The sequence below is a fragment of the Eptatretus burgeri genome, chromosome 2, assembly GCF_056783735.1.
Source record: "Eptatretus burgeri isolate ZD-2024b chromosome 2, Ebu_testis_v1, whole genome shotgun sequence".
NCBI lineage: Eukaryota > Metazoa > Chordata > Myxini > Myxiniformes > Myxinidae > Eptatretus > Eptatretus burgeri.
In genome coordinates this window covers 29694004-29707903 of record NC_140962.1, presented here as the reverse complement: position 1 = coordinate 29707903, position 13900 = coordinate 29694004, and the positions used below count along the sequence as shown (strand labels likewise).

The 13900-nt window shown below is 41.4% G+C and overlaps 1 protein-coding gene across 6 annotated transcripts in view; it reads left to right on the top strand.

Annotated features, from left to right (window-relative positions):
* Positions 1–13661, top strand: part of PPOX (protoporphyrinogen oxidase) — a 37007-nt gene extending 23346 nt beyond the window's left edge. For 4 of the 6 annotated variants that reach the window (XM_085852310.1, XM_085852301.1, XM_085852347.1 and 1 more), the window contains 7 exons: positions 3292–3352; positions 7312–7421; positions 7512–7625; positions 7784–7831; positions 8181–8345; positions 12911–12953; positions 13166–13661. In XM_085852310.1, coding sequence (XP_085708436.1) covers positions 3292–3352; positions 7312–7421; positions 7512–7625; positions 7784–7831; positions 8181–8345; positions 12911–12953; positions 13166–13302 — 678 coding nt within the window. In that variant the 3' untranslated portion in view covers positions 13303–13661. The remainder of the gene's footprint in view (positions 1–3291; positions 3353–7311; positions 7422–7511; positions 7626–7783; positions 7832–8180; positions 8346–12910; positions 12954–13165) is intronic. The other 2 variants (XM_085852327.1, XM_085852320.1) reach the window with 1 other exon arrangement.
* The last annotated feature ends 239 nt before the right edge of the window (positions 13662–13900 follow it).

Sequence of the window (13900 nt, the reverse complement as noted above, 5' to 3'; positions counted from 1 at the left end):
CAGGAGACAACACACAAGGGTAATCGTGGAGAAAAATGCTGAGTGAGTTCTTGAGAAAGGTCAAGTAAGGGTGAAATGAGGAGAAAATAAAGAACTTAAGTTTGGCACTAAGAACACCTTGCCCCACAGGTAATGGGAGTTAGTTTTGTTGCTCTCACAGTTCAAATCAAAGCTAAGGAATCTTTTAAGAATAATTGAGGTGATGGATTTGGATCAGGATGAAAGTTGTGATGTCAAACCAAGTAAGAATGAAAGAGTTGCCTGTGCTGCTTCTATTCCTGTTCTGTATGTTGACCATGATAGGATAGTTACCTCTGCCACCGAAGGTAGACAGAGGTTATGTTTTCACGTCTGTCTGCTTGTCTGTTTGTCTGTCTGTGAGCAGGATATCTGAAAAGGCCATTTACAGATTCGGACAAAACTTGGTGGACAGGTTGTGTGTGTGGTAAGCCAAATTGATTAGATTTTGGTGAAGATCAGGATCTGGATATAAGAGTTTTAATATTATTTTTAAGGGATTCGTCACCATTGAGAGATAAGGCCAAAACGATAGGGGAGAGTGGAGCAAGATGGTCCCTTTTTTGGTTTTGTCCGTTTTGCCGTCAGATGATTTGCCAGCCAAACACCATTCAATTGCCATTCGTTCGTCCATCTATCGCCCCAAGTAACTGCCCAATTTCGAGAATATTAGAGATCATTGAATGTCTATAAAAGGCAATTCAAAATTTGTGGTCGAAATGCTCAACTTGCCCCACCCCTGGGGCGAGTCGATCATCACTATGGGGGAAAGATGATCATGGTCCTTAGGAAACATGAGGACAGTCTAAATAAGCGATGTGTTAGAATTTTAATGAACGGAAAATAATTCTTCATATATATATATATATATATATATATATATATATATATATATATATATATATATATATATATATATATATATATATATATATATATATATGTATGTATATATATATCCATCAAGGATACCAACTTGATATTTCCAAAACATTGTCCCATACACAACCGGATATGAACGTCCATTTTCACGTCATTTATCTTTGTGTTCCAGTCTTGATGTTTAAATTTGTAACTCCCACTGACTGACGGATCAATTTTGAATACCATTTGCTTTGATTTTCTCAGGCTTCCCTTTAAAAATTTGGTTGGAGGTAGTTTTTTTAACGATGTCCTCCTTGGAAAAAGTCCCACAATCTGTCTCATCCATGATGAACGTAGGTCGATCGAAGTTCATATGAGAAGGTACTTTGTGGAGAAAGACTCCCTCATATCCATCGTCGTCGATTGCCTCTACACGCGCTATGTACAGAATTGATCGCGCTTTTTTCCCATCTATTTTTGTAATTACAAAGTCTCCTTCAATATCATCATTATTGTCATCTGGCTCTGAATCTTCGTCTCGAAGCTGGAAATCACCAGCATCAGCATCATCCAATGATTTACTGTCTAACTGTAGGCCTACACGTTTTCGTGATTTCATTTCCTTGAACAGCTTTTTAGGTTTCGTCTGGGCAGATTTGGCGGCTCTCCAGGCCTTGGCATCGCTCTTTTTCTGCTCTAGTTGTTTTCTGGCTTCCGTCTCGGCGGCGATTGCATTTCTCACGGGTGTATCCGTGAGAATCCTGGTCGTGCCTTTCTTTCTTCCACCTATCGTTTTCCTGGGAGCTGCTTTCAGAAATGGAATAATATCGGACGGCAAGACATACGCCTTGTTAACCTGGCTACTGTTTGAACCAGATGCCGTAGGTGTTGGTTTCCTATGTTGGGGTTCTGTCCGGAGAATCCTGTAAACAGGACAAGATGATCTTGGTGTGGGGCAACATGATCACCTGATCAACTTTCCCCACAACCACGTGATCATCCTGCCCCACCACCACTATTTTTACAAAATCGTCTGGCATTCATAAATTACAGCAATGAGCTAGGCAAAACATACACGCAATATGGGCATATAAGCTACGTATCTACCTATATTCAGATACCATTCCTACTACACTTATTCATAGAGATAATACGTACTCACCGGTGATTTGAAAATTTTCTTTTTCAGGAGGAAAATGATGTTTTTCTGATAAAACGAACGCAGCGTTTTTTCTCGTCATGTGCCTTCCACAGTGGAAATGTAGTTAATCGATCTATCGTTGGGTGGCGCCACTGTCCAATGTGAGCTTTATTGGAGTCGTGAGAGGGGGGTGATCATCATGCCCCAGGGATCATCTTGCCTCACTCTCCCCTATACCGTGAAGCCCTGACATTCACGGATTCGACATTCGTGGACCCCGTGTATTCGTGGTTCATAAAATGTGACCCGCTTCTCCATTCGCGGCCCAGTGATTTGCAGTTTTTGTGCTCGCAAAAACCATCTCCCACCAGCCGTGTACATAACACAGCTCTATAACCATCTCCCACCAACCACACGTAAAGTACCTCGACGTGTGCATAAACCATTCCCCACCACCATGCACCAAAAACAATGGTCACACTACCCACACCTCCTCTATCTACCCACAACCCCTGCACGGCTACTTAAATGCGTGGTCTGTGTCTCATTCTTTCTTCTTGTCCCGCTGCCTTTACCCGCTAACCCCAACCCTCACCTGCATCCCCTTCAGCGCCCTCACATGCCTCTCCTTTGGTGCACGACTCATCAACACTCACTTGCATCCTCTTCACAGGAGTTCAATTGATTCTTATGTCGTATCTTAAATATAAATTGGAAACAGTACCTACTGCTGTTGTTTTTATATTTGTAAGCATTTTTCATAAAACAGTAATGATGTGCATTCATGTTGGTAAAACTTTTAAAATTTCCCTTATGAATCTTGAACCGCCAGGAACCTATCCCCTTTTCCCCCATTGAAACAATGCCCCCGATTCGACATTTGGGGCATTTTTCAGGAATGTTATCCCCCGCGAATGTCGGGTCTGGCTGTATAGCACAATATCTCAAAAAGTTATGGACGAATTAGGATGGAACTTGGTGGACAGGTTAGGTGTGTGATGAGAACAAGCTGTGTAGATTTGGTGTAGACCCAGATGCCGTTCCGGCCTATCAGTGGGATAAAAAAATGAAACTGTTCAGCCTGACGGAGATGTGCGCTCTACTGAGTGCCACTCTAGTCAGTACTTGTGTTCAGTTGTTATTCTTGAAGTAGCTTGGCAACTTTTTTTTTGCTGTTTGGAATGCATTCACTTTCAGATTTTTTTGCTATATTCTGACACTGAAAGGATTTCTGTATCCTGATCATTTGTTTGTTCTTTCTTGCCCAGATCACATTGCCAGAAAGTAAAATTATTGCTGACCATGTGATCAGTTGCTTGCCAGCACATGGTAAGATCAGAACGCTGTTGTTGCGACTTGTGCAATGCTATAACTTAAAAGTAAAACAAAGCTACATTTCAAACTCGTGAAATCAAAACGTCTGTTTCTTTCTGAAGTTTAACTTCACATAATTATATAATTCTGCAAAAAGGCATCCATTAAATTATCAGGTATTGAATTGAAATTGTATGAGTTTGATTATTTTCCCCACATTGTAACATGAAATTATCATCTCAAATGGCATTCTTTTTCTGAGTGATCAATAATCTATGGTGAAAATGTGCCGGAAGGCATTGGAAATTTGTCAAGCTATTGTTAATATGCCATTCAAATACTTTACATTTCACTCCATGTGATTTCTATATCAATCAATCAAATGTATTCCATGTACTCTTGACAGAGCATCAGTGCTGCCAAAACAGGTCCTGGCCAGGGGTTATACTGGGTAGTTTGCCGTTGTCCTCATTGCAGTCAGTCAGAGCAGGAATTTGTAATTTGTTCAGGGTGTTTGTGATAACTCGCCAACTCTTAGTAAAAGACACTGAAGGATCTTTAACAACCACCAACAACCAGTAATGGCCTATTGGTCCTCTGGCTTAATGTTCATCCAATGGAAGGTGCACACAATGAGACCTCGCCCTGCATGGCAGTTTAGAGTAGAACCGAGATTTTTAACTGAGGCTCGACAGCTCAGAGGTGAATACATTTTTTTGTTTGTTTGTTTTGGTATACATAGTCGAAGCTTGTGGAAGAGCTACAATTAGTACACTGAGCTGATCGAGACACGACAGGATAAAAGTTGAGAGATGAGGGAAACAACAACAGCAGAGTTGAAGGCCAAGATAGAGGCAGACTTGGACAAACAATCAGTATGGGGAGGAATGGGGGCAGGAGAGGATGCATGGGGTGGACAAGATGGATACAGGAGGGTAAGCTGGAAATTTGGAAGTAAGAGGGTCTGGGGTGGGGTGCGGCAGGGGTTAACGAGGGTGGAAAATATCATGGTTTTGGATTGGGGATGATATGAGGTGGTGGTAAACAGCTGTCTTGAAGATCTGGAGGGAAGAATGAGATTAAAGATAATGTGGGAGTTGGTTTCCACATGTGGGAGAAAAGGGGAAAAGAGGAATGAATGCATGAGTGGAGGTGAGCAGTGATCCTGGATTTAAGTGGTTTAACCAGAAGGGGGTTGATGGTGGACTATGGGTAGAAAGGTCAGAAGGATAGCAAGGAGGTGACAGAAGATACAGAGACCACCGACCTTTCTGTGATGGCATAGCAGAAGACCAATATACTCAGCCTCTTCATCATGGGACGTTACAATGATCTTGTAGGCTTTGGTTTCCATGACATCGAGCTGAGCAAGGTGTGAGGCAGGGGAGCCAGCCTAGAGAAGACAGCATCAAGCTGCAGATGAAGGCCCTGGAGGTGGATAGGAGTTGTAGGTGGACAGTGGATAGGAGTTTAGGTGTGCCAATTTATATTTAGCATCATGAATATTGTTGGTAAAAAGTTGGTTTTAAATACCATTTGCTCTGAGTTTCACCACAACACAACTGGGTACATGAAATTAAAATTTTAAAGCTTCCTTATTTCCCTATTGTACTATGGGGGTTTTTTGTAATATAATCGACAATCTAGCCCCAGCATGATCATGTGCCTTTTCAGTAGAATCAAAGAACCTTTTCAATTTGCAGTCGAAACATGAACCTTATCTTTTACTGCAAGAGATTAATAGTCGGGCAACTTAGCATAACAATTGTGCATTTTGTGAGGAAAGCACCAAATTTGGCACACTAGTAGCCTAACATATTATGAACAGATTTGGATTTTGGGCCATCTCAAATTCAGCCGCTGATGGCTGTGGCAGCCATTTTTCAAAATGGCCGCTAGCGGTTAATATAATTTCACTCTAACATTGGTTTGAACATTTATTAAAAGGTGAATTAAGAAAAACACCTGTAGCCACCTCAAGTTTAAAGATAGCCGCCATTTTGCAAGATGGCTGCTAATTATTTGTTGTACCGGACGACTATCTCACTCATAGAAATTGGTTGTTGAGAATGGTGGCAAACGAATCAAGGCGCCGCGTCTGATTGATATGAATACCAACATCGCTTATGTAAAGTCAGTGGTTGTTGAGCATGGTGGCAAACAAATTATGGGCTGCGTCTCATTCATATGAATACCGACATCTCACTCATAGAAATTGATTGAGAGATGTCTGACTTAAATGTTCTGAATCAGTGACACAGTCTGCTCTGTTAATATCCTCTCAATTTTGTGAGCACTCACACACACACACACACACACACACACACACACACACACACACACACACACACACACACACACACACACACACACACACACACACACACACACACAAAGCTGTGCATTCAAGTGCGGCCTTTTTGCACTTGCAATGCTTCAGACAGCTCTTCTTGCACTTGCACGATACTAGCTCATAGCAGGTGTGGGCTGCTTTGGGTAGCTTCGTCCAGTGTGGCTCGTACACCCCCTCATCATTCTTGACCCAGCCCCAGCTGGATGGAGGAGGCAGCTCTGGCGTTGGTAGCAGTGTTTGACCCCACACATGGCCTCCTTGGTCGGCCGCCCTCTTCATATGCTCCTCCAGAGCTGCCTTGGTTGGCGGGATCAGCTGCACGTTGTTCTTCTTCCCGAAGTTTCTTCCGGGCCTTGTCAATGTCGTTGCACGTGTTGGTTCTGTCATAGAGCAATATGACGAACCTCTCGATGGTGTGCATGACATCGTTTGGTATGCCAATTGGTGCAGAGGATAGCTTCAGCAGTGCGTCTGTAAGTTCTAGCAGAAAGGTCCAAATTGTCCAAGCAGTCTTCTTACCATGTTCATTCCCAATACGACCGAATTCATCCATATTTAGATTACTTTGAGCCGATGTGCTGAGATGTGTTGCGATTGACTGTAAGAGTCAATAAAAACGCAGTTTCAGAAAATGGAAGGGTTACTCAACAAACTGACCAAAACAAATTAGCTTAGCCATGAAAATGGAAACTAGAATCGAAAACTACTTACAAATGGTTTGGCAATGCCGTCAATCGAACGAAGATAACCCGAAAAGTAACGAGTCATCATGGTAAAGATATCTCGCCAACACGCCGGTACGAAGAGAGAACTTCCTCACTCAGTAGCAAACTGGAACTGGCGCCGTGAAGGCAGAACGGAAATACATGCAGAACCTCGTAACCCGGTAATCCGTGACTGAGATAATCCTATGACCAAACTGCACCCCGCAAACCAAACTCAACTTGATGAACTACGGTTCACAATGGGATAGCATAGAGAACTCTATGGGCACAGAACAAAATAACAATGAATCGAGTCAACAAGTGTAAGCTGGCAACTCAACCGTGCGCGATTCCGGGGTCAATATGCACGTACACCACTTCTACTACCATGTGCCAAGCCAATAGTGCTATGAATGTTTATCATTGGCTTTCATTCAGAATTTGTGTCTTAATAAGACTAATTAGTCCACTTTAACCTTTTTTTTCTCAACCAAATCAAATTGTTACTTTCTTTGACCATTATTGGACCTTTATTAGTAAATAAACTTTCACTATCAACCTGCATTCCTCTCCAGTAAAGCAGATTTGTGTCATAACAGTAACCACTGGCGGCCATTTTGAAAAATGGCTGTCACAACCATCAGCGGCTGAATTTGAGATGGCCCAATATCCAAATCTGTTCATAATGTGATAGGCTACTAGCGTGCCAAATTTGGTGCTTTCCTCACAAAATGCACAATTGTTATGCTATATTTAGCTAAGTTGCCCCACTATAATGCATGACTCATCATCAATTTCTCTGAGTTAAATAGAATCACTGTCATGAATTTGTATTTCCAGCTTCATGCTGGGATTTCTTAGTCTTTTTCACTTGATAATATAATATGTTTCTGGTCCTTTTAACTTCATCTTTGCAGCACTCACCTCTATCCTGCACCCTTCACTTGCTGCTCCATTAACTTCCATCCAATCAGTTACTGTGGCCGTTGTAAATCTTGAATATCCGGGAAATGTCCTTCCTGTCCAGGTAAATTGTTCTTGGTGGTTTGGGTCAAAAATTTAAAACTGATACTTGAGGTTTAATCCAATCAGTAACCTTGTTTGCCTGTTTGCTTAGGGGTTTGGACATCTTGTTCCTTCATCAGAGGAGAAAGGGGTTCTTGGCATCATCTACGACTCGGATGCATTTCCAAGTCACAACAGGCCTGGAACAGCCACCACTCGGCTAACGGTATAATTGACCGAAGCTGCATTTTTTTTTTGTTTAATATGATCATCTGTAAAGCATGGCAGGTCTCTAGGACTGAACACATAATTACCTCTGCCACCAAAGGTGAAAGAGATTATGTTTTCACCCCCAAGTCTGTCTGTTTGTTTGTCTGTGTGCAGGATATCTCAAAAAGTTGTGGATGGATCCGGATTAAAGTTTGTGGACAGGTTTGGTGTGTGACAAGGACGAACTGATTAGGTTTTGTTTAAGATGTCGATCTTAAACCATGATCCAGATCCAACAACTAGAATTTTAAAAGTGATTCTTCACCATTGAGAGATTGGGCCAAAAATGATATAGTACTGCATATCATGATGTTTCAAAAATGCAATGGGCCTGATATGTTCTTGTGGATCAAACATTGTGTGGCAGAGGTATGCGCTCTATCAAGTGCCCTTCGAGTTTCATCTTGTTTTTCCATTGTCAAACTTTTGCTCTTACTTTATTCTTCATTACTCTTAAAATTTTCTTCATCGCTTGTTGTGGTTCCCAACATTAATCACTTGTTTCCACTAGGTGATGTTGGGAGGTGCATGGTTTGAAGAAGTATTTGGAGAAGTAGGAGAGGGGAAGAGAGATAAGTCGAGGGAATACTTTCTTCGCTGTGAAGCAGTGTCAGCTGTGGTCCGGCACCTTGGTGTGATGATCCCACCAAGTGTTGTGAAGACTTCTGTACATCAGGTAAGTAGGTGATTTAGTTGTTGTCATGGTTACATCTTCCATTTCAATAATTTATCCCATTGTCACGTCAGAGACTCAGCTAATGTGGACGCTCTGAGCCAGAGGTATGAAGACATCTGCGAATGACTGAAATGATGTTCGAATTGACTGCTTTTACAATTAAATATTACGATTGCCCAAGGATTGCCCAATAAATAAACTGAACTTGGGAGTTAGTCCAGGCACATGCAAAAGCAGGAAGGTGGGAAGATGTTTATTATAAACATACAGTGCCCTGCAAAAGTACTCACTCTCCTCAAAAGTTTTTACATTTTGATGACAGTTGAGCTTATTTCATGATTCTTTCAACTGGAACTGGGCCAACAAAGTTTTTGCAGATGTGCCAGCAGATGAGATTATAAACTCTGTTGTGTCGTTGTGTGTACAGCTGTTTTGACATGAGTTTGTTTTTGTGTTCGGTCATTAGGCATAACGTATCATTCTCTTTACTAACCCAACCTCCACACCTCACCTTTCTCTCCTCTTTTTGTTCTCTCTCTCTCTCTCTCTCTCTCTCTCTCTCTCTCTCTCTCTCTCTCTCTCTCTCTCTCTCTCTCTCTCTCTCTCTCTCTCTCTCTCTCTCTCTCTCTCTCTCTCTCTCTCTCTCTCTCTCTCTCTCTCTCTCTCTCTCTCTCTCTCTCTCCTTTCTCCCTTTCTCCCTTTCTCCCTTTCTCCCTTTCTCCCTTTCTCCCTTTCTCCCTTTCTCCCTTTCTCCCTTTCTCCCTTTCTCCCTTTCTCCCTTTCTCCCTTTCTCCCTTTCTCCCTTTCTCCCTTTCTCCCTTTCTCCCTTTCTCCCTTTCTCCTTTCTCCCTTTCTCCCTTTCTCCCTTTCTCCCTTTCTCCCTTTCTCCCTTTCTCCCTTTCTCCCTTTCTCCCTTTCTCCCTTTCTCCCTTTCTCCCTTTCTCCCTTTCTCCCTTTCTCCCTTTCTCCCTTTCTCCCTTTCTCCCTTTCTCCCTTTCTCCCTTTCTCCCTTTCTCCCTTTCTCCCTTTCTCCTTTCTCCCTTTCTCCCTTTCTCCCTTTCTCCCTTTCTCCCTTTCTCCCTTTCTCCCTTTCTCCCTTTCTCCCTTTCTCCCTTTCTCCCTTTCTCCCTTTCTCCCTTTCTCCCTTTCTCCCTTTCTCCCTTTCTCTCTCTCTCCCCCCCCCCTTCTTAATACTCCCATCAGCGAAGTGACGGGTTGTATTTGCTAGTACTTAATATATAGTCTTCACAAACTACTCCAAAGTGATAAAGCTAAAAATGTGGATAAAATGTGAATAAGTTGGATTCACCAAGAAAATCAGATGATTCTCAATTGCATAAGTACTAAAACCCTTTGGCTAATTAATCCTAGACCAGAAAGACTTTTAATTTAATGGTATAACTTCTCAAACAAGCTCAAATGAGCTAAGATCCTCTTCCTCTTAATGATGACATCACAAAAACAAGTATGACGTCATTGTGATGTATCAGGTTTGCGATAAATTATCTGTGATAATGCCTGGCTTGATTCCCACAAACAAAATTCAAACAGCTTGCCTAGTTTCGGAGATAATGGTATAGGCGTTTTCCATTAGCGGCGATATTATGACGTCAACTTTTTATAGGAAGAATTTCCAAAATCGGAGATGGTTCCTGTCTGCGCGTGGGCTTTCTGCATATACATGGCAAGTTTCACGAAGATCCGATGAAAACTCTGGGTTGTGAAACAAAAAATGTCAAAAAATAGGAATGACGTCATAAAAATTGATATGACGTCACAGTGATGTATCATATGTGCGGTAATTAATCTCTGCTAATGCCCTGTTCGATTCCCGCAAACAGAATTCAAAAAGCTTGCCTAGTTTCGGAAATAATTTTTAGGCGATTTCCATTAGCGGAGATATTTTGACGTCACAACTTTTTTTCTCGGAGGAATTTTCAAAATCGGAGATGGTTACTGTCTGCGCAGAGTATATATATATATATATATATATATATATATATATATATATATATATATATATATATATATATATATATATATATATATATATATATATATATATATATATATATATATATATATATATATATATATATATATACCAAGTTTCTGGAAGTTTCGATGAAAACTGTAGGCTGTGAAACAAAAAAGTCCACAAGAAGAAGATGAAGAACAACAACGTAAGACTTAGAGATCTTCCACGAGGATCTAAAAAAGTGATGTTCTCCTGCATTGTCTCAAAAGTGAGCAAAAGCGATGTTATTTTTGTTGAATATGGTGTTAAAATGAATGCTGTTATTATTATTTTGACAATGCGTTGGATATAAATTCGCAAAATTTCTGGAGATTGATACACATTCCAGCAAGATGGGATATACTACTAAACTCACAGTTGAATACAGTGTTAAGTTTAGCGTTGAGTCAGTCAGTCAGTTGACTGACTGACTGACTGAAGTCAGTTGAGTCCTTGGGAGTGTGGGGGTGAAAAAGGGTATAAATAGAGACCGAAGGAGAAAGGAACAGAACTAGATAAAATGTGTGATAGATGTTCAATGTGGGCCACATGAAGAATAGGGGAAGCAGAGAGTACTTAATGTTGCAGGAAGTGTAAAGAAATAACCCACTCAAGGAGAGTTATTACAAGGTTGAAGGAACAGATCGATAATTTGCAGCAAGCAGCAGAATGTGAGAAATTTGTAGATAATAGTTGGTTATGGTTGTAGAGTGAGGTTGCTGAGGATATTGGAAGTGGTGATGGTGTAGCGGGAGTGGGCAGTGGTGATGGTGCAGTGTGAGCAGACAGTGGTGATGGTGCAGTGGGAGCAGGCAGTGGTGATGGTGCGGAAAGCACAGGTGCTGGTTATGGTGCGGATAGCACAGGTGCTGGTTATGGTGCGGATAGAACAGGTGCTGGTAATGGTGCGGAGAGCACAGGTGCTGGTAATGGTGTGGAGAGCACAGGTGATGGTAATGGTGCGGAGAGCACAGGTGATGGTAATGGTGCGGAGAGCACAGGTGATGGTAATGGTGCGGAGAGCACAGGTGATGGTAATGGTGCGGAGAGCACAGGTGATGGTAATGGTGCGGAGAGTGTAGGCAGTGGTGAGGGTGCAGCGGTGGGGCAGCGGTGGGGCAGTGGGCTCGGGCAGCGTATGGGCAGCGGGCGCAGGCAGCAATAAGTGCAGCAATAGAGATGGGTAGGAATGAGGTCTGGAAGACAGATTTTGTCGGTGATGAGATTATTAAGTATGTAGATTCTTCATTCTGCATGAAGGATCATAGACACAGAAGTCTGTGCAGTTTTGAATGAGCAGGAGTTTGGGACATTGAAGGAAGGCTAAATGATATTGAATCAGGTCATGGCAGAAAGAAGTTGGTTGTGGTACACCGAGGTGAGAATGATGTTGAGAAAGTTTATTCTGAAATTTTGAAAAATAGATGCAGGATATTGGGTAAGTGGCTCAAAGCAAAAGGGTTGTGAGGTCATGTTTTCTGGGATTCTCCCAGGATTAGGAAATTATACAGAAATTATGAGCAGGGCGATAGATATCGACCAGCGGTTGGAAGTATGGTGTAGACTGCAGGAGAATTGAGGATTAATCCTAGCCACCTGGGTTAAGTTGATTAGGTGAGACCTGATTGGCTATTCCCTCTATTTACAGGTGTGAGAGATGTGGGTGGGTCTTCCTTTATTATATATTGATTGCTTTTGACGTTTGCACGTGGTACATGCTTGGGAGCCTCGTTTGTATGCATTCCTGTCGACGTTATCGCTGATGATTTGCCAAAAAGTGATGAAACCGGTCCGGAAGCTGATGGAGTGTGCAGCATGGAAATTCTCACATGTGTACTATGTGTGAACGTCTTAATAGTTGTTGAGGAACTCTGGGAAGGGTTCGAAACAGCATAGCCCTTACCTTGTGTAAGTCTTTTTGGGTTGCTTTATGCAGCTTCTTTGGCAAGAGGAATGTGGGAGGGGTCAATTATTTATATAATCCTAGCCACTTGGGTTTCGTTGATTAGGTGAGAGCTGTTTTGCTATTCCTTCCATTCACAGATGAAAGATGTGGGTGGGTGTATACTGTATATATGTATGTATGTATATATATATATATATATATATATATATATATATATATATATATATATATATATATATATATATATATATATATATATGTATGTATGTATGTATGTTTTTATATATATACATACATGTATATTATAGCCATAATAATGCTGTAATGTTATCCACAGTTGTTTCATTTGTTTTGTTCTATTATGTTTCACCTTCATTGAAACTCCTTCCTTCAGCAATTTATAATTTTGCCACAGAAAAGCCTATTTTTTTCTGAGATTATGCAGATTATTATTTCCCATGCTTTCCTCTGTGAATGTTGAAGGAAGATGTATGTGTAAAAGGGAATTTTTGATAATTGCTGAATGAACATAAGAAATATAGGAGAGTGCGAGGGATCAGAAGGAAGAATGTTGGATGCTCAATATTAATTATCAACACCAAAGGATGTTGTTTGATTAAAAAGAGTTTTTCTCTTCCCCAGAATTGCATTCCTCAGTACCATGAAGGCCACTGGAAAATTGTAGGTAAGTAACATCACAATTGAGTTGAATGATCAACAAAACATGGGTTCTGTTTCTGTGTTGCTTTGATCGTACCCGAGGAAAGTTTGATCTTGTGACACAACTAATTGTGGTATTGAACCTCATTTTGAAATAACCTCTGCCTTTTGAAGCTTGGTTCTTTGTGTATTTTTATTCTTTCTTCACTCACCATGGTATTTTCTCCCTCTTCTTAGAGACGATGCAGAATGCAATTTTGGCACAGCACTTACCATTGTCTCTGATTGGTACACCATTCACCGGGGTCTCAGTTCCAGAGTGCATATACGCGGCCCGTCTCGCTGCAAAAAACATTACTGAAAGCAGATTATGAACCCAGAACCCCATGTAGGCCTCATCTGAACCCTGTCTGCATCCTCTTCGTCCAGCATTTGAATGTAACTGCAGGATGAGCCCGGGCTCTTTTTTTTTGGTGATCCAGTCATTGTGCGATATAAAATCCATTTTTCATAAGCACTCGGTGCTTGCCTGGGGTGACATTAAGATAAATAAACCAAACTTATGAAGCTAAGGCCTCGGGCGTTAAACACTATCTTTCAGAGTTTTTCACGGTGAATGTGCTCGAGCTGTGCCTTCTCGTTAATGAGCTGGTCTCGGTTGCCCTTTATTTAGTTCGCTGTTTGTTTTCTGTATGTTTTACCTGTATAAATTTATATTTGTCATGAGATCCAACGAGACTCTCTGCATTGCTGCATGTGTAACCAGTGTAGCAGACTTGCATTGCCAGCATTACTTGTATTGGGCTGCCCCACAGTCATCCAAAGCTCATCCTGTTATTTCCCCTCAACTGCAACATATCCATTAATGGTTTAATACATACATTTAAACATTATCAGTCGAACAAACGTACTCTGTGCTGTACTTGCTTCAATACTGGGAAAGAGGTCATTTTTCACTCCTATTTTGGTTAT